A 21,272-nucleotide genomic window follows, 5' to 3' on the forward strand; every position below is an offset into this window, starting at 1 on the left:
GAAAATACCTCGGGAAGGAACACGTCAAACCAGCCTGCAGGACGCTTCGCCAATTCTCTCTCCCTCTTTCTTCCTTTTCTCCACTCAATTCTCCCTTCTTCGTTCTCACTCTTCTCGATCTACGCCATTTTTATCCTTACTCTCCCAAGGAAAACCACCGTCCGACGCGTACCGTCGATCGTATATCGATCGTCATACGATTTAGAGCGCAATGAGATCTTCCGTGACCACGGAAAACCTCGGATACTTTGGAAAACCAATCGAATTTTAGTCCGGAAATATTTTCAAATTAAAATTTCATATCTAGACGATGCAAAGAACAGCAAGGTGAGTTATGTAAGTTTCTATCGAAGATAAAAGCGGAGTTCGATTAAATCGATTCTCCGCCTGACGTAAAGGGTCCGAAGAAAAATAAATAAGACAGGCAAGAAAGTTCTTTCCCGCAGTTGCACTGTTATTTTTTGTCCGCGAAAAGGAAAGTCAACAAAAGCGCGGTAGCACTTCACTTTGGAAGAAACAATTTCCAGGCAACAGAAAACATGCGACCGAAGCGAGATTACCTTCGAGAGTCAAGAAACTAGACGGAGTCGGAACTCCGCTATTATTATTTGCTCTTTACAACGGAACTGCTCAACTTCGACGAGCTCGTATCAGAGCCCAAAGGCCTCCACGATGTTCCCGATTCGGGAAGAGTACGCGCGTCACGGTATACGTCGAAGATCGGGGCCGTCCGAACTGGCGCATGATTAATAATTTCTTCCTCGAGCAGAATTTTAAATTTACAATCCATTCGGAGAAGCGAAGAAAACTATAGAGGATCTATTTTTTCTCGAAGCTACGGTGGCAACAGATCTATCGCTGGTGCCGACCAGAAATTTTATCCGAGTTCCTTCTACCGGCAACGAAGTAAAGAGAGAGAGAGAGAGAGAGAAGCGGGCAGTTGAAAGAAAAGTTTTGGAAACACTGGCCCTGCCGGAACACCCGCAGAGGCGTGAACAGTTAGTACGTGTTAGACCGGAGTGTGAGAACTGTAGGAAGCTTGCCTCCGGCAAGCACTTTTGGAAACCGTAGCACAAACAAAGTATCGTAACTAACAAAAGACTTTCATAGATTCGGAACTTTATCGTAACGTTGAAACATTGTTAAAATGATCATTACCGTAGAAAATGGTTGAACAATTTTTCCAGGTAGCATCGACCACTTTGACTGTTTTCACAAAAGAGAAGAATTTGGTAACCATCGTAAATTCGTTAGTTACTAATCCGTAGAAAATTTAGCACGGAACGGACAGTTTCGTCGTCACTAAATAATGACGCTACTCGCAACGAGGTGTTTCGCGGCAAACTCTCTTTCTCTCTCTCTCTCTCTCTCTCTCTCTCTCTCTCTTGCCCCTCTCTTTCGCTCCTCTTTTTATCGGTGCCGCGTTCGTCCTCGATGGTGCGACCGTGTTCGCGCGGCTATTTTTATGGATCCATCGATGTATGAACACATGCAATCGCTCGTCGTTTATTGTTTTTGTCGTGGACCACCGGCACCGACGTCCCGCGAATTTGCATATTTTGTATCGCGCCGACTATCCGGCGTATTGTGTCCAACCGACTGCCGAATTGCTCCACATCGAGCATAAGCTCGCACTTTTGCATGACAATAAAAGCTCCAACGTTATCGAGCATGTGTAGGATCGACAAAGAGAGATATTCCGGGAGAACCCATTTTGACTCGGCACGTGCGTCAGAAATTCAATAGTCGTTATTGTTAGGAGATGTCTCTCCCCTAGATCTCGCGAACGAATATTTCTTAAGAGACGACGGCCAATCGATGATACCAATAGCAATAGCTGGTGATTTTCTATGACTTTAAAACATCCCGACAAGTCGGATATATGGAAGTGTTTTCTCACTCGATAACTACGTGAACAAAGTAAAACGAGTACGTCCACTTTCACGAATACGCCTCTCTCTCACTCTCTTGCGCTCTCGATATATCGTGGCTTATGCTTTCTGGTTATAACGAGGCTCTCAAAAAAAAAAGAGAAAAGAGAGAAAAAGAAAGAAAATAAAGTATAGAAAAAAGGGAGAAAATCGATTCGGCCGCTACCCTCTCGTCGCGTCATTGCAGAGCCGCGCGTACCGTACGATTAAAAGATATATATCCTGAATTTTTGTCAAGCCTAACGGGCAGGCAGCGCTTGAGTGCCCGTGAATTATCTGACGCGCTTTGCTTTCGCCGTTACGATGATGTATGGCCGGCCGCATAAAAAATGTGAACGAGGGGGTGGCCCCCACGTCGGAGTGCCAAGCGATATCGTGAAAAACGAGACTTTCGGGATTGCAGCGTGTACGGACGAACAAATAGTTCGATGGATCAAGTTTTAATGACCGGAACAGCCGAGCGCCGACGCCGCTATCGAGAGCCATTGACAAACCACTGCGGGCCTTCGCTACTCGTGAAAATGAATCGAGCCGCCCCCGACTCTCAAGCCTTCGAACCCTCTCTTCGTTACTCTCGCAAAGAGCATAACATTAAAATGCCGAGTCTGCCGTCTCCGGGCCGCGATAACAATAAGTTCGCTACCGGGAAAGTGCCGTCACATTCCGTTCCTAATTGTCGCGATCGATCGAGGAAAGTGGAACGGTGGTGCTGGGATTGTCGTGTAAAAATGGACTGTTATTTTTCCACCCGATTGTCCTATTATATCCGGATGGAATTTATTTGTCATAATATCTTCCCCGACGATTTTTCTTATACCAACAGGATATATTCAAATCTTCGAATTTAGCTAGGAATTTAGCGAGCGTTAGCTTAGGTATCATTTTCTCCTTAGTAGTAGTGAAAAATCGTTCTCGTTGGTCCTCGTCTACGAGCCGTGTAAGGCGATAAATCTCGCGCCTCGAATGCAAAGTCCAGATAGAGACATGTGTCCGTTAATGGCTGGCAGAGTCACCGGGTGGTGATCATTGCCATCCTGGGGAACGTCTCTATCCCCTCAAGCCTACGTGCGCAGCTTGCCGAAAGCTCGACTTCTATCCCGGCATTTGTTCGCAGCTACCTTCGCAGCGCGAATCCCAGTAACTACGTATGTATGCGAGTATACGCTTTCTCACAAACTCGCTACCTTTCTCTACTTACTTTTTCCATCCCTTCTTCATCCTTCTGCCGCCGAGGCCGTGTACATGTATCTTTTGTGTACTCGGGATGCTTCGTGAGCGAGCAAACTTTTGAATTTTCTTTTTGGTCCAACGCGATATCTCAACCGGCTAAGGGAACACGTCTAACCGGGAAATCGTCGAGCCTCCCTTTCGCCCCTCCCCCCACCCTCTCCCGACGAAAGAATCAGATTCGGTAGAGTCACAATTTTGATTGTGAGATCTTTTCCATCTACTTTACGTTATTGCACTAAGAACCGAAGGAGGAAGAAGAAGAAGAAGGCATTGACTTTTATCAACTTCTTCTTCCGAAAAGAAATAAAGGGAGAACTCGAACAGTGAGTGTCCAAATATAACGATATCCTTCAGCGAGGTTTCTTTCCGAGGGATTGGTAGGCGGTGCCTACCTCGTCAGGTTCATTGGCACCGTTTCAATTCGGTAGAAGGGGATCAAACGTCGAGGAGATTTTGCCGGGCGTCTTCCAAAGCGGACAGGAGCCTTAAGCTTTGTGCCGGCGACGAAGATGACGCCGAAGCCGACGATCGGTTCTACGAACGACAACGACGACGACGACGACGACAACGACGACGTCTCGCTGGCGACGACAAAAGAGAATCCAAGCCGCCGTCAACGACGCGACTTGGCAACTCGTCAAGAAGCTTGTAACCCTAACTGTGCCATTGTGCGCGAGGCGGTTGGTTGAAACTCCTTTCTGGCCGAGCCTGCTGTTTCGAGGCTTCTTTGTTTCCCTCGGAGGGTGAAGATCGGAGGCGCGTGGCACTCTGGCACTTGTCCTCCTCAACCTTCCACCCTCGACTATCGTCTTCTTCCTCCTCTCCTATCCTAGACACGTCCTTCCCTCTTCTCACCCATCAGCTATTATCTTATTACCTATTCCGTCGTAGGCATCCAAAGCTACGTACCTAGCCGATTCTCGACGATGCGAGTCGTTTCTTTATCGTTGGCCGGAGACACGTGTCCGTTCGGAACATCGACCGTTCTTCCCGGTGCTACAACCTTCTTTCGGCACGACGTGTATTTTAATGCGCTTAATTGTTACTATGGCTTCGATAGGACCACCGATCGACGTCATCCCTGACGAACGACGCCGATTTCATCGCTACTCGTAAATCCTCTTTCATCGCGTTAAAACTTAGACGCGAGCTTGTCGACCATGCAAGACTTACAAGTTATCGTCTGCGAGTCGCAAAAATCGCATTATCGTTCTTTGTTTTTCCTTCTTACGTTCTCTTTGTTCTCGAAGAAGATTAGCTTCGCTAACGTTCGTGAAACACCTGTTGGACATTTATAAAAAAAAATCGTTCGTACGGAATGAATCATTTTTATAAAAATATAGTTGACTCTTTTAAAATCGAGGGAACGAAAAAGAGATAAGAAAAAGAGTAAAGAAAGAAGAAGGAATACCTTCTTCTCCTCCAGACTGGAACGTAAGAATGAAGTGAGATACGATCGACGATTTCGTTGTGCCAACTGGTCCGTACACACCGTGCTTGGTCCACACTGGGTGTTCACATTTAGAACAACAAGTCTTTTTCAGCAGATGGTGCGCATCGGCACTCCCATAAACAAGCCGACGCCGCGGTCTATAGTTACCGACTTTTCTCCCCTTTCCTATCCTTTTCTTTCCTCCCCTTTTATTCCTCTCTTCGTCCTCCTCCTCCATTCGTTCTCTTTCTCTTCCGTTCGTTGTTCCACCACGTCCAAGGGAAAGCCAATAAACCATCGAATTCCTTCGGTATATTGCGGAACTCGGCTAGCAGCAACAAGTTCCGCGCTTGCTCTAGTAGGTATTCCGCGAGTCGTCGAGATTTTTCTCTCTTTCTCTCCGCCTCTCACCCCCCCTCCTCCTACCACACCACATCCCCACGCCCTTCTCTCTCCATCCCTCTTCCGCTCCCGCACCCTCACTTTTTCTCTTTATTCCGTTCTGAAATTACTCACTCACGATTACGCGGTTATGTGCTCGTCAAAGGAGCGAAACTGCGAAGTACCGAGAAAAAAAATCAAGCGAATGGAAAGCGCTTTCGAAGCGGGTTCCACGTTCTCGAGGAAAAGCGATCGAAAAGTTTGGCGCGCCAGCCTATAAAATTGAAAATTACTTTAACTCGCCTTTAAAGCCAACAAAATCGCTTAGAATAACTTCCGGATGTTACTGCGAGGGCCCTCGAAATCGAGTCATAGCCGACGTGTTTTATTTCCGCTTTCTTTCTCTCATTTCTCTCTTTCTCCCGTTCTCCTCCGCGCTATCTCCTCTCGAGCCTCATCGGTTTCAAACTTTTCCCAGACAGCACGTCGGCTATACCGATGAAATCGAGCGAAAGTAGTTCTTAACGTTTACCCGAACGTGACAACGACGACGTAACACCAGTCGAACGTAAACGTGGAAAAGTTGGACCTTTTTAAGAAAGAAAACGATTCGATCGGGGATTTCGTTGGTCGTCGAAAGGGAATGAAGAAAAAGAAAAGAGAAAAGAGAAACAAGAAAAAAGGAGAAAAAAATAAAAAGTAATAGCCGGAATTACGAGCGAATTAAAGCTCTATAGGAAAGAGGAAATGGTTCGAAAGCTCGAGTATCGATAGAGATAACGCGACCCAAACGTATTTAGCGTAACTAGCCAAAGGTGGTGGAAGCTTGGTCTTCCGTAAAGGGTATCATCGAGCAGAAACTCGATATCCTCGATTTTCGATTGACCGAGTCGACAAAGAAAGGAAAGAGGAGTTATGTCTCGTTTTACGTCGGAAACAATAACATTTCTGACGGACGGGGGAGCGGCACATTTCGCGAGAAGGTTGCGCGATAGAGAAGGGTAGTGGAGAGAGAGAGAGGACGGTGCTCTCGGTTATAAAACTTATATAATATCTGGCTGTCCGATCTCCTTCTACTTCCCACCTTCGTCTTGAGGCCCGTTATAAGCGGCGAAGCATTAGGTGGGTTGAGGACCGTTTAACAGTACCAGCGAGCCGTGTTCTATCACGTGGAGGTCTATTGAATTTTTGCCCATCAGGGCCGCTCTCACCCCTCCTGGCACGCTCCGAAAGCTTCACCACCCTCGTAAAGTAAATACGTCTAATGACTGTATCTCGTTAGCGCATCGCACGTGCTCTATCTTTCCCACGACGGCGCTACACTTTGCACTTTGCCGATCGAACTTGAGCCGTGGCTCTATCTCTCCTCGTTCTCTCTTTAACTCTCATTCCTCCCCGTATCTTTCGTTCGCTTCGCTACATCTTTATCTAATTCCGTCTGGCTTCGTTCTTTCTTTCTTGAAGGAACGTTTCGATCAAATTATCCAAGAATTTCGAACGCGAGAGAAATAGTAAAAACGCGACATGGGTATTCGTTAGCTCGTTTTACGTGCCATTTCAAAGAGCCCGGGGTTCTAGGGAGCACCCTCTTGGTTTGAAATTAATTACACACGGAACGTACGTTTCGCACCGATGGAAAGCCGGGACCGCGCACGCGCACCCAAAGATATATAGCGTGTTTCTGGATGGAAAAGAGTAGAGAGAGAGGGGGAGAGAGAGAGAGCGCGCACAGTGATGCCGCGTACCTTTAAAGTTTACGCGCCCTCGCAAATCCTCGTGTACGGCACACTAAAATCCGGTCAAAGTAAAGCTCGCAAACTCACTCGCGCTTGCTCGTTCGTTCGGATTCGCGGTCTTCGCGCTTATCCTTTCAAATCTCCGACCGTTAACACCCTTGGATCTTTTCTCCACTCCCTCGTAGTTACCGCCGATCACTTTTGACGCCCACCGCGTTAAATAAAAAGAGAGACGGAACAGGAGCCGAAAAAACGAATCCGAGGCTTTTAATTTTCGACTTTGATTTCACCGCACGATTCTATCCTTGTGCGCGAGTAGTGGAGTACGATAACAAGTACGTACAACGATGAAAGAAATATTCACTCGAGCAATTTCATTTTATATACATATGTGTGTGTGTGTGTGTGTCTGTAAAGAGAACGTATATACGTGTATAAAAAGAGAAAAGAAAAAAGGGAAAAGAATGAAAGAACGATAAAAGAATTCGAGAGCAAATTCGAAGCCGAACGAACCGAGATAGAAAAACTCTACAAGAGTCTGCGATAACGATAACGCAGGTGTCCAAAAGCGAGTACTATTCGTGACCCCGTTTTAATTAGGTGTGCATGCGCATAAATTAGGACTGGCGACATGGGAAGAGAGCTCACGACACGTACCTACTACATATCCACGTAACAACCTCGGCTCTTCCGTTTGCTCGCTCCGGTCTAATCCACCAGCCCCCCACACCACTCTCGTCGATTTTCGATTTTCTACGAGTCCTTCGTTCGTTCTCTAATCTCCCACGCGCTAGAAATTTCCGGTTGCCAGGGCCTGTATAATGCCTCCTGCCGCTGCTCCGCTAACCTCTGACCGCTACGGTATTCAACGCGTTAAAAATAGTCTCCACGTCGACGTAAACGCAATTTCGTACTCTCGACCGAAAGGACGAGTTACGTACGTCAACGCAGAGACTTGCAATTTAAGTCACCGTTTCCGAGAGTCACGGGGCACACCCTTTTAACTACGCTTCGACGAGCAGCTTACGTGCGTGCTGAACTTTAAGGTCTCTTGGAACACGGTCGTCGTGAATTGGTCGTAAACGTTTCCTGCGGACGAGGAAACGCGTCAGTCAGCGTGGAAGTCGTACCAAGAGCGTGCAAGCGAGACAGACGAGAAAGAGATAGAGAGAGAAAGAAAAAGCTAGCTCGGACCAACGAGCTTTCGCTTCTTGCCAGGAGTTAATGCGTTTAGAGGGTGTTCGTCCGTGACGAATAATTTTACGGTTAACGGAGAGATTAAGAGGGGCCTCGGCTAAACAGGGAAACCTTTGGAATAGAGAATCGATGGATCTTCCTTGGGGTTGCTAGCCGTACTACTTCTTTACGACGTTGTTTCGTTCAACGCACCAAGCCTTTAATCTTTACCGTACCTCTCTCTTCTATTATTAATTTCGGTGCGACTACCGAGGAAAACGCCGGATAAAGCTCAAACTGGCCGGGATAAATCCGTTAATCACGTTGCCAAGAAAATTAATTAAAACGCACGGCCAAGGTACGTAGCTGTCTCAGCTTTTGCCTCGCGTTAGTATCGTCTCGGTTTTTCTTCTCTCTTGCCGCTTAATAATAAGTACGCTCGACGACATCGATTCTTCGTTCGCTTATGTCGAATGCTTTAACGGCGGTGTACGCCGAGGACGGAAAGCATTGTTTCTCTCTCGTTATCGAGTACTTTTCACCGTCATCGATTACCGCTTCTGCTTCTCCCTACAATGGATCGCGAGAATAATAACGGTGATCCAAGGAGAGAAAGAGGAGGACGGGAGGGAGGGGGAAACAGTAGTGTCGTTCGTCACTCGGCGAAGTGATTTCGAAGCTAAAGCGCTTTTCACCTTGTCTTTTCTTTTTATCCTTTTTCTCGCTGGCACAGGAAATGATTCAGCTACGAGGGACGATTACGTAGGTCAGAGGCGTAGGTCAGAGACGCGGAGATCACGAACGGACGGGAAATCGTAATTCGTTAAGTCGGATCGGCCGATCGTTCGGACTCGGAACAAAGTCGATAGACGTTCGACCGATTTCACGGGACGCGAACTTGGAGAAGAGCGAGGCCACGATTTATAAGGATACACGTGACAATCTGCTATCTGCTTTCCGCTGGGATGGATATTGAACTGACTGGCTGTCTGTGGGCCCAACGCGGTGCAACGTCACCGAGCACAGATTACGTGTAACGCAATAGTTTCCGAGTTGAACCGCGCGCTGGAGAAGGAAGATCGATGAACGAAAGGGGTACCTAGAAATTTGTAATTGGAAAGGGATTGGCGCTCGAGTTTCGGGTGGCGATCGCTTTCTCTCTCCTCGCTCCTTCGACGTTTCTCTCCGGTCTTTCGAAGCTACGCGCGGACTAGGAAATAGCCCTAACGATTATGACTCCCTCATCGGTTGCAACATCGATCTAATAGTCGACTCGCATGCTATCTCTACTTGCGATATCGTGCGAGTCTTCCGTGGACTACCCTTGCCGTCTCCGCGCTCGACAACAAGTAGAAGAGATTGAGCTGTAATTTCGTGTTGGCTACACGAAACCTTCGGAACTTTGCAAAGTGTCCGTGTGCGTGAGAGTACGAGACAATTAAAAATAATTTCATAGGCTCTCGATACGACGATATTCGAGACGATATTCTCTTTACGATGGAAATGGTGTCGGAATAAAATCGTTAGACCGGTCTAGGCCCCTCCGCGCGAAGCTCCGGGACGCGAGTGGAAGCCAGAAAAAAAGGAGAAGTATAAATCCTCGATTCGGTAATTCCAAGGGTTTCGCGGCATAAATCTAACTTCTGCGGCCGAGGGTCGGCCGGCATAGCCCGCAAGATTCAGAGACTTTTGGCAGAGCGACTCTAATCCCCCGACAGTCCCCTCCCGACCCGTTTTACCAGAGTTACGTCGAGTTCTTCACCGAAAGTCTGCGACTTCGCCAAGATCGCTCGCATGATAATGCTTCGAGTCACCGCGATCTAATTCTACTGCGATATTATTAAGCACGTACGAACGAAGACCGAAAAACGTACTTTCGCCGTCCGAATGATTCAACGTTCTTCGAAAAACGTAGACGCGATTAAATAACGCTTGAAAGCGTATCTATCGATCCCCGAAGCATCTTTCTAAAAGCTCGCCGCAAGTTCGTGGTCGTAAACTTCTTTCTCGCGTGGCTCTTCTTTTCGTGGCGGCTCGTAACGAACAGGGAACAACGTCTTTACAATTTTCTCCCAACGCTACGAAACGGAGGTGACGCTCAAAAATACTTGTAAACTAACTCCGTAAAAGAAGATTAAAGTACATTCCGAGACACGGTCGGACACGCGAGTGAACATCGAAACTTGATTATCCGCGAAAACTAGATATTCGGCGTTCCGAGTCATTCCCTCACGCGATACTTTCGTGTCTCGCATTTCTCTTTCAATTTGAGCTTTTGTCTTTCGCTACTGGAAGAAAATTGAATAGCCCGACACGTAAAATCTTAGGATTTATCGCTTCCGCGGCGAACTCGTTGAACTCGCGATAAGATACGTCAAAGATTAAGACGTTTCATGGGAGGGGGAGGGGGAAGAGGGAGGAAAAAAAAGAAGAAAATGTAACAAATTGAGCGTACTATTAGCATGATACGGCGAACAGGAAATTCTTAATATATCGTACAAGAATTCTTCGTCGGTCTATATACATCGTCGACCATTATTCTTCGACAAAGGTTTCTTACGCTTAAAGCTACCCGTTCGTCATTAATATCGCCGAAAGTCACGACAAGTTGGACCGCGAGGAAAACGAGAGAAATGGGCAAAGTCAAGAGTAACGTCTAGGTAAGTGTTAATCTAGGTGGCTTAACGCAAGTGGCGTTTGCTGCCAAGTCTGCGGATTATCGCGCATCTTGTAATTGCCAACCAATCCCACGGGTGGAACCGGTTGGGAGTGGCTAGAACTGTTTGGCATCAAGCCTGATTGTGCCACCGCGCTTTCCTATGTACACCGTTTACCATTCGGTGGTTCCTCGGCGTTGTTTCCTCAGTGGGCCCCCTCGATATGCTTTGCTCGTTCTAAGATCGTCTAAATCCAATTCGACGTCTCGACGTAGTCCACGAGCCGCCGATGATCGGACGAACAGCCGCCGGGAATCTTCCCTTTGGCACGAAAACGAATCGACCGAGATGACAAGGGTGTGCACGTACTACTTGGATTGATGTCCTAGCGAATTAAAAGGCAAGAGAGATAACGTAGGGACGTCTTTGAATTAGGACTTCCCGTTGAACTTTACGAGTTGTTTGTGCAATGAGTGGAACGCGATGACCCACATGGCAGGCGTACGGGCACGGGTAGGAAATGTCTAAATTAAACGACAAATACGCCGAGACACGGGGATTTACACGAGGTGCAAAACACGCACCCTCCATTTTCTGTAGCGTTGCCCTTTCGATGTATACGTGGCTCCGTGTGCCATCGAGCCGTTCTACACAAACGAGCATTCCTGTGCACGGTAGAGCGACCCCTCGCTAGGCGAGCATTACCATAAACCCATCATTTATTCGGCTGTGCAACGGCCCATATATATACACTCGGTAACACCTTCAAATATGAAAGTAGTTCGACCACGGATGGGCTTGACCAACCTCCACTTTCCCCTTCCGCCTCTCGCCTCGCATACACTCCCCCCTTTTCACTCTCCCGTCCAAAGAGATCATCCAACTTATAATTATCCTGCGAATTTGACGTCGATGGCGGTGACCACTGCGGGCCGATTCGACCGACCTTAAAGAATCATTGCAAGGAGAACGACAGCGAGCAAAGATTAAAAAAAAAAAAAAACAATGATCAACGACAATTGGAATGCCTTTTTAAGAAACTTGGATGCTGCGAAAGAGAAAGACGAAAGTGAGAAAGTAGCAAGGGTATGGATATCGTTCGTATGCGAACAGTCTGAGTTAGATATAACGCGGTGGTGCACCGAAGTGGGGTGGTAGAAGGATAGTGCGAGGTGTGTCACGTGTGTTTTATAGTTTCGCCTGGCTGGGAGGGGCAGAGGCGAGGTGTTGACGGACGGAACGCGGTACAACGACCCAAGCTCGTTCTCTCTCTCCCTCTCTCATTCTCTCACACTTTCTCTCCTACTCTGCCTATCTCGCGCATACCCTACAACTGGCAGAGCCACCCTTCGGACGAAACCCAAACAGTGTTGCCAAACGTCTGCGACGCATAGCCCGGCCCCATTTGCATTTCGTTTGTGCCTTCAACACGGAATATTTCGTGTGGCGCGTTTTATCGAGAGATCCTCGGCTCTCTTGTCGCGAGCAGAGATGAGCCTGTTTAAATACCAGAAGCTTCGACATCGATATAACTCTCTGCTGGCTCTCCTCCTCTGCACGCTACCCACCCCCCGCCCCTTTGCCGCCTCGCACCCATCGCACGACAGGATCGATATCGAATACCTTTGGCGCGAGATTAATATTCGATGATGGTACGTTGACTCAAGGGTCGTGGGCTCCCAGACTTCCAACGTTCATGTAGCTGCTTGAATTATTATCAGTTTTGCCTTACGTCCGACGGAGACAAGCCACTCGACACACGTCGATGAATATCTAAAGATTAGTACGAGCGAAAGGAGAAATCGAAAAACATGTAAAATGTTTCATCGTTTCGTCCATTGATCATTTGTCAAGCTTAAATGTTCTTTAAGTATGACCTCTTTACGAGGAAAGGATGATACTTCTTTCACCCTTAGGCCAGGGTTGCGCAGAATCGTGTTTACGAAGTTGCGGACGAAGGGTTTCGCAACAGCTGAATCGCACTACGTTGTTCCGGTAGTAACGTTGATGTACTGCGGCGAAACTTTGCGAGCAAACAAATCCACGCCGGAAATCCGATGAATACCCGATATATATACACTGTGGCTGACTACTCCGCGGAATAACATTCGCCTCGAGAGTGATGGAGTCGTGCCACGCGCCAAGGCAAATTGGGTAAACAATTACGACAAACGACGCTCGACGAACGTATCGAAAAGCAAACAAGCGTCGTAATGTCGTGCGCGCGTACTTTCGTCCCTTTCCTTCATTTTCTGTCTCAAAATCGCTAGCTCCGTCCTACGATATTTTATATATAGTCCCATGATGTGTGTATATATATATATATTTATACCACTCTCCACCTCGAGTCTCCAGACGAAAACTTTTTACCGAAGAAAATAGGCACCATATGATATATTTATACGCGAAACTTATATGTCGATCGTTCTCGATTCCTCTACTTGTTTTTTCTATAATCGTGAATAACCGGCCAAGTTACGTTATCCATTTTTCTTCTTTCTAGGAGAAATAAGTTACCGGTGGTATTGCTAGAAACGAAGAATGAGCGGCTGCTCGACATCCGACATTTTTATAGAAGATAAATGAGAGTCTTGGTTTAATAAGGAGACTTCCGGCTAAAGTTTCACCGGTAAATGGTAATTATTGCGCTTACGTAATTTCTCGCAGTTACGAAGAAAGAGGGAAAGGCTTTCGAGGCTATTATGCGAGTAGATTACACGAAGTATCTCTCTCTCTCTCTCTCTCTCTCTTCGTCTTTCGTTCACCCTTTTATAAGGAGAATTCGTACGAAGGACGAACGAAGCTCGAAACCGGCAGCGAGAACCGAGTTGTGGGGCAATCTCATATTTTAAGTCTGCTAGAACAATATTAAAAGTACGGCAGCTGCGCTCAGAGGCGACAGCGTGGGTAGGGATTGAACTCGGGTGATATTCCATACCCTTCCTTTGGGACGTCTCCATCCACCCTTTCCGACGCTACTTTCCACCTCGAACCACCCTCCTCTTTCGCTCTTCTTTTACCGACGTAAGGCGTTCGACTCTTTTTCGGATTTCTCACGCAAGGATACCCTCTTAAAGAGAAGTATCCTCGACAGGCGAATATCGACTCCGTAGATTTTTCTCTGTTGAATATACTTTGTAAAAAAAAAAAGAATACGGATTTACTTTTCCAACGTCAATGGCCATTTAATCGTTGGAACTTTTTAAAACGCGATCGATGAATGCACGGAATAAAGGATTCTACTTCGTAACGTTTAAAATGTCCACCGGAAACTCCTTTATTTCAAACAGTTCTGAATTAGTTTCGTGAGAAACAAAATAGTAAAACGGAACCGTTGAGTGGAAGGAAGAGAGGAAAAAAATTGTTCTCTCATAGACGAATTTTTAACATCATCCACTTTTCCTCGATGGGTGGAAAAAGCAAATCTTTCACCGTGCTAACAAAGAAAAGATCGAGTTCACCTAGCAACGAGAAAATTTCTTTCGGAGGAAGCACGGCAAGGGGAAGAGCGGAAGACTCTCGATCGACGAAACTACTCGACGTTACTTCAGCTTGGAAACTTTTGGTTCTACTGAAAAGAGAGGGAGAGAGAGGAGAGAGCGAAAGAGAGAGAGAGAGAGAGAGAGAAGCCCACAACGATACTTACGCTCTCTTTCTTTCTCGCGCTTCTTCGTCTTTCAACGCTCTCTTCTTTCCTCCACTCGACTCTTTCCGTGTCTTGCGATGCGGTGGAAAGTATTTATCGTGATTCACCGTACCTCGTCCTTCGTCCTTTTTTCATCGAGCGTTCGCGAGAAGGTAAAACGAGAGAAGGGAAAGATAAAAGGATAAGGTGGGACCTTATCAGGTGGTTTCCTTCAACCGCGGAAAGCCTCCCCGCTTGGCTCTTCCGAGGCCGAGAAAGAAGATTTGATAAAGACCGAACGGAACGAGCCGAGGAAAACAACTGGAGTGCATTTGTCTAGATCGCAAAGAAGCGGTCTACTCTTCTTAAGGAGTTTCTTCGATCTTGCTATCTCTGCCCTCCTCTCCTTGGCTCGGTCTTGCGAAACAACGAAACTCTGCCACCGCAAGCACCTTCTTGCAATCTATTCTTTCACCGATCTTTTACCTCTTTACGCTAAAACAGACGTTTACCGCTGAGTACGTTCTAAGTTTACAAGTATCCTGGAGTTGCCATTAACGACTACACGACTCTGCGGGTCCCATTGTCGGCATGGTCACCACCGGTTGTTCGTGATATTGATTCAGTTAAGTAGAAAGTATTCAGAAAGAGTGAGAATTAGGGTGGGGTTACGGAAAGAAAGACTGAGAGAGAGAGAGAAAGAGAGAGAGAGAGAGAGAGTAGGTAACCATGAGCGTCGGTAAACGATGCGGTTTCTTTCAAACTTCCCGAGCTAACGGGTAAAGCGGCTGAATGAATAACGCGGCTCGAGGCGTGCGTAAGTCGATAAAAACTACATCAATTAGACGAGGCCGTCGGTGTTCTCTCTCGACGAGCTACCGGCAGCTCAACTCGTTGAAAGGCGAATGGGAATTAAAAGGGAGATTCGCTACGTGTTTTTTTTTTTTTTCGAACGTGACGACGAAGCTTAGCCAAAGACTTGCCTTTCGATGGCTTTTCGCCGATCGATTCGGAGACATACGCGTTTCCGGCAGCTGTGTGCGGATCGGATTATGATCGACTATTTGCACGATGTACCTTTTTGTTATTAAAAAAGGGAAAAAAAGGAAAAGTCTTAAAGCAATATTAATTATGACTGAACACAATATTTCTAAATTCACGTTATATCGCGTGTACATGCGCAATACAGATAAGTTTGCTCTATTGAAATCGCTTCGTTATCGGGCTTCGGAAAGTACGCGCCAGCCAATATTATCTCCTATAGCGCGTTACAATTTCCTATGACTTTACAATTCGCGCGGTATCGGCGCGATATCGCGCCAACGTAACGAGCATTACCAACAACAATTTCTCTCTCTCTCTCTCTCTCTCTCTCTCTCGCTCTCTCTTTCGTGCTTGCGCACGAGCTAACTGCCCGGCAACAAAGGTAAGGCATTTAATGCACGATCATTATCCGAAACGCGATCGCTTCCGACGTTGGCCTTTTATAGAAACGTTCGATTGTAATCCGCTCTAATCATCGACCGTGCGTCGGCTTTGTTTCCACGCCCTTTGATACCCGTCGAATCTATAACGAATATAAATATATATAATGCGTGTATATATGTATGTACGGACGTATATAAGTAGGAAAGTATTTTCGTTGCTGCTAAAAGTAAATAAGAAGAAGCATGGCAATTTTAACGAAACAATTAGCGGAAGTGTCAGCTTTTATCGTTTCGGAAGCATCGGCACGTGACACGAGCGAAATTTTACGTCGAGCCGAGCAGTGAGAAAGATAAACGAATGAATAAGAGGGAGGAGAAAGATACGAGGCAGAGATGGAGACAGAGAGATAGTAGGAGGTAAGAGAAAAGCGAACGAAGCTCGTGTCGAGGTGAATTAATGATGTCCAAAGAGAAAAACAAAGTATATCGAAAGACAGAGAGTGATTAATTAACAACGGAACTGGCCTATTAAAATTCAAATACTATAATCGCTCGCTCGCCATCCGACTCGCGCACAGACGAACACACGTATCCCCTTGCCGGGGTCGTAGACAAAATCGCGCGTATCCATCCGGTCGCGTTTTATTCCGTTGCCATCGGTGTCGGTAAATCAAGTCACGTGTCATTTACTCGAATACGTAATGTATCGCATAAATATAATACCAGGGTGGAGAAGAGGCGCGCGCGCGCGCGTCCACGCGCTCACAAAGAAACATACGCGTACTTTATGTATGTAAACGAGCACGCACGGTCCAACACGCGGAGGGCGCACAAGTTTTTTCCCTCCTCCGCTACCGCCATCTCCTGCACCTCCTCTCTTCGCCATACTCGTCGCTCTCTGTCCGACCTGAAAACCGCAATCCCTCATCTTTCCCTACATTTACTCGATCCGCAACGGGTGAAACGTAAACTCGTTCGTTCGCGCCTCGTACGTACAATTCCATCCGAGCACGAGAGCGTATGTATCCTTATGCGTGTGCGTGTGCGTGTGCTACGCGCGTATACATTTTTCCCCCGTCGTTTCGTCGCTCGTGCGACATCGAGCGAGATAACAAAATTTTCTGTGACTTCCACAGAAAAATTGGACTCGTCCCCGGATATTCGCGTTCGCCCGTAGAACGGACTAACGATAATATCTAGTCGGGGTTCTGTGACTGCGCCACCCTCTATACGAGAATATAATTTCGCGCGGTCCGTCATGCGTTTTCCCGGTTCGCAAAAATACACGCCTCGAATTTCGTTACAATTTTTTTCCTTTTGTAGGAACGACTCGAAATTACGACGTGACAGATTTTTCTTCGGGTTGTAAATTCAAGGAAATACGCACTGAAAAACGATTCTTTAGGAAGAGAATGGAAGAGAATGAAGGAGAGATGGAGAAGGAGAGAGGGAAAGAAAGACCGTGTTTCACGAAACAGCTGTCACGCGCTCTGCCATCTTGAGTAGGCAAAACTGTGTTCTGAGATATAGCCGAAACCTTCTCGTGGTTAGAAAGTCTTGGAAAAGCTCGGAGGAGCTCGAGGAAAAATGAGATACGACGGAGCAGCTGAGCGTAAAATAGTCGCCGACTGTGACCGGCCCGAACGGCGCACTCTATATACGCCGTCTTTTCCCCCCTTTCCACCGCCGCACCCGTGGCTTTCCTATATTAGCTCGTACTTAGTTTACGTACACGAGCATACGGTTTTTCCACGATTCGATGCTTTTTATCGAAACGCGTAGCGATGTACCATATTTCTAGCGCATACCCTCGAAATATCGACTACTAATCCTTATCGCAAGGCGGATAACGCGTTATCGCGAGCGTGTCGTTCGATATTTTTTTCGGGATCTCTTCTAGACGCGCGATCCGTGGTAATAAACGAGGAATATTTTTAATAGTACATAACCAAACCCGATTGCCTCCTTTATCCGGGTAAGCGTTTATCGTAACAAAAGACAAAGGCGCGATCGCCCGAAGGGCTACATAGAGAAATAATTCCAAAGATCGCGGATCATTAGCGGAGGACGAATCGATTCGCCCGGAGCGTTCTAGCGAGTCGAGAAACGATTTTCGTATCGCAAGAGCAGAGCCAACAAAGCCAAAGAACTCTGTCGTTCCTCGTGATCTGATCCGGCCGTAGAACATCAAGCTCGATGCCGTGGAATGAAGCGATCAAACGAAGGGTGTGGCCCGTGTAAGAAAAAGATAGAGACGAGGAATCGAGAGGAGGAAAAAAGGAGGAGGAAAGGGAAAAGAAAAGAGGGGAAAAAAAGAAAGAGAGATAAAGTGGAATAAGAAGACGGTAATTTAACTCGGTGCCAAGCGCCGCGGGGATGGATCCGAAAATGAGTGGATCCTAGGAACTCGATGCGGTTTCCGACGATATCCCACTGTGGAAAATCGTGGCGCGGTAGCGGTGATGGCGTCGGTGACTGGTGGTGGTGATTTGCTCCTAGCTTCGATGCTTATTGAGGTAGGCTCGAAAAGAGAGAAGTAGCAGAAGGAGAAGTGGCGGCGAGGCAACGGGGGATCATGGAGGGAGCTAGGGCTTTCTCGTAGGCGTGAGGAGGCAAGAACAGGGGCAACAACGGAAATAGAGGCGTAGGAGGCTCCGCCGTCCCGCCTTGTCTTGATCAATACAGCTACGGCCTACTACTACTATAGGTAACGCTTCGTTGCTTGCCTGCTTGCCTGCCTGCCTGCCTGCCTGCCTGCCTGCCTGCCTGCCTGCCTCTGCTCGCTGCGTCTTGCTCGCTCGCGCTTCCTTTTCTTCCTCATACTCCAGCTCCTATAGATCTGTCTCTTATTCGAAGCAACGCGCCTCGTCCCGACCCCACCATTGCCACCGTGAAACAGCCTTCGCTCCATCTCGTTCCATCTCGAAGCGTTTCGAAAGGAGAGATAACAAATGTACGCGCAGTAGAAACAGCAACCTACCCCACGGGACGTGGACAACGACGATGACGACAACGATGGCTACGACGACGACCGAGAGACCGGCAGTCTCTCTTTCCATTCTCTCTCTCTCTCTCTCTCCCCCTCTCCCTCTTTCTCCTCCTCTTCGAAGATTCCTACTTCCTCTCTCGCTCGTTCCATCTCTCTTCTCGTTAAAGAGGAAGGCGCCAGATCTCTCGGCCTAAAAGCGTATCGACGCCGGAGATAATGGTACTACCGCCACTGGAAATACAAGGGGGCCGAGAGCAGCCTCTCTAGATCGATAAAGAAGAGTTTCGAGCCTGGCGATATCTCGACAAGCGCCAAGACAGACGCGTCGCTTTCACGCATAATACAAACGCGACTGTCGTCGAGTTCTGACACTCTTTCTTTTCTCTGTACCTATGCATGTATGCGAATCTGTGCGAAAGCTTTAAAAGCGTTCGGGGCCAATCGAAATTGGAAATGTCGCGGAAGAACGAAGAACTTTTTCCATTGGTAGAGTTCTCTCGAACGAGCCAAGAATAGACGCGAGATCGTTAGCGTACCATCTTCCTCTCGTTTTTTCCTTCCCGTCTCGTTCATGCTTTGGCTCTCCATTATCCTTCGTAAGAGTATCTTCCAGGAATACAAACGACGACTATCCTCGGTGTTTTCTCTTTGCTTTACTACCCATCCACCACGATTATTCATATGCGAATACGCGGCTTTGCGACGATAGAGAAGGCTTACGAGTTTCAATGACGGGGTCGAGTCCGCTACGATGGTTCTTACATCACTGCTCCGCTTTATACGCGCTTCGGATTTAGAAACAACGAACGATAAAAAAGAGAGTGAGAGAAAGAGAGAGAGAGAGAAACAGCGAGTATCGTCGCTTAAACTCGTTCAGGACGCTATCGAATAATTTCTAAAAAAAACGAGATAGATCCCATTTCCTTCGGCCAAAATAAGTGTTCGCCTGGTGGATGCGAGTGCAATAATAAGAGATTTAAAAGCGGCCGGTCGCGAATGACAGAGTTCTCGCGGAAGTAGGCGCAGACAAATAATTACGTCTGTCTGGCGTACCGACGAAGAAGAGAAAACGAGTTACCACTCGCACGTTCATTCTTCTTTCTCAAGGGAAAACAGTTCGCGTGCCACTAATGCCAGACTCGTACGCGATAGTCGCAGCTCGCAAAAATTAACGGTTAAACAATGGGATCCGGTTATACAGTCGTTACTCGTAAACTAAGAAAGAAATAATTAGGGATGCGAGTCTATCGTGGGCGCATTCCCTTCGACCATGTTTCACCCTCCGCGAATTTCTGCCGCTTGCGCGTGGAACGCCAGCCCTTCGTCCTTTTCTTTCGAACTATGTTGGTCTGCTATCAGGGCTCGCGCGCACACACGCGCGTGCGGAACGAACGCAGGCGTGCGCGCGCGCGCATCTGTCTTTCCGCTACTCTTAAGCAGCACCCGTTACACCAACGAACGGACATGAAAGGAACGGTCGTACTTTCCCAGACAATCCCACACTCGCCTCAACTAAACTCCTCTCTCACATCCAAGCAGCCAGTAGTAACAGAAGCCCTCGAGCAATGTCGTCGTGCGAAGATCACGTCTTTCTCCTTTCCTCGTAGTAGTGGTCGTGATCGTCGTAGTCTCTCTTGCACGTGAACCCTCCACAGTAGCAGTGTGTGTTACGCGAAGCTCCAGCTCTTTATGGTCTTTTAATTAGAGCCACTTTGTGGAACGAGAAAGGGTTGGGAATGCCGGCTCGAAAGTTCTTTAATTTCGCCGATAAATCAGCGGACTCTTGGTTATTTGGCGTTCCCCAGGAAAACGTTTATCTCGCGTGCTAGACTAACGCGCCGATCGCACTTCCGCGGGCCAATTTCGAGACTCGTGGCAATGCCATCGTATCACCAGTTGTCTTTGCTTCGCACTGCTCGTTATTCCTTTACCTCTTCGTTCGCGCTTCCTCTCGTTCACGCCTTTCGTCTCTTTCTTTCGTTTCTCTAAATGGTGTTTAAGGTTCTCCGACGCGTTTCTTCATCCAACTGTAATGGATAAGCGTTTATCGCAGGACCCCTCGTATTCGCTTTCTTACGCAGTTTTACGAATTTCTTCGATCTTCATATGTTCGTAGTTCGACAGTAAATCCGCCGAGGAAACCGCTGAAATATACTTTAGGAAAATGTTGAGACTTCGATCGGCGTACATGTGCCCTTTCTCCTTCGAACACGCACCAACACGTGGGACCATACATTTTTCTTCGTCCATCGGTTAAGCCGTGGTTCACCACAAAATAATATGCGGCTGGTCAGGCCCTCGTGTTTGGCTGATCGGCGGCTGATTACATGTGTTCCGCGCCAATGCTGGGAGAGCATGATAAAGCTGGCGGACGGTCGGGGCAGAAGGCCAGACACAGCCTCAATCACCGCAACCTGCTGGTCAGTCTAATCCGCCATGGTGGCCACCCATTCAAAATCAATAGATAATTTCGCTCCTGTACACGACGATGCATGCGTTAGGTGACGTATGCGCAGTGTAAGGGCTGGTGGGTAATCTCAGTACCATCGGATCCCTACTGTTCACGAGCCTATATCGAATAAACTCGCTTTGGACGTTCCTGCTACTGCTGCTAGAATCTCCCGTTTTCTCCTCCATTCATATCGCATAACCTACTACACCGAGTAAATATAATTTTCTCATCAAATT

General features: G+C 47.4%; 1 protein-coding gene across 11 annotated transcripts in view; it reads right to left on the minus strand.

Moving 5' to 3' along the window:
• Positions 1–21,272, minus strand: part of LOC127068422 (CUGBP Elav-like family member 4) — a 520,701-nt gene that overhangs the window by 434,674 nt on the left and 64,755 nt on the right. For 3 of the 11 annotated variants that reach the window (XM_051004608.1, XM_051004609.1, XM_051004607.1), the window contains exon 1: positions 4,573–4,979. The exons of 4 other annotated variants lie outside the window; for them this stretch is intronic. In XM_051004608.1, the coding sequence (XP_050860565.1) occupies positions 4,573–4,891 (319 nt within the window). In that variant the 5' untranslated portion in view covers positions 4,892–4,979. Of the gene's footprint in view, positions 1–4,572; positions 4,982–21,272 lie in introns of those variants that run through there. 4 more of the 11 variants (XM_051004606.1, XM_051004605.1, XM_051004610.1 and 1 more) reach the window with 3 other exon arrangements.

The sequence above is a fragment of the Vespula vulgaris genome, chromosome 13 (genome assembly GCF_905475345.1).
Source record: "Vespula vulgaris chromosome 13, iyVesVulg1.1, whole genome shotgun sequence".
Lineage (NCBI taxonomy): Eukaryota > Metazoa > Arthropoda > Insecta > Hymenoptera > Vespidae > Vespula > Vespula vulgaris.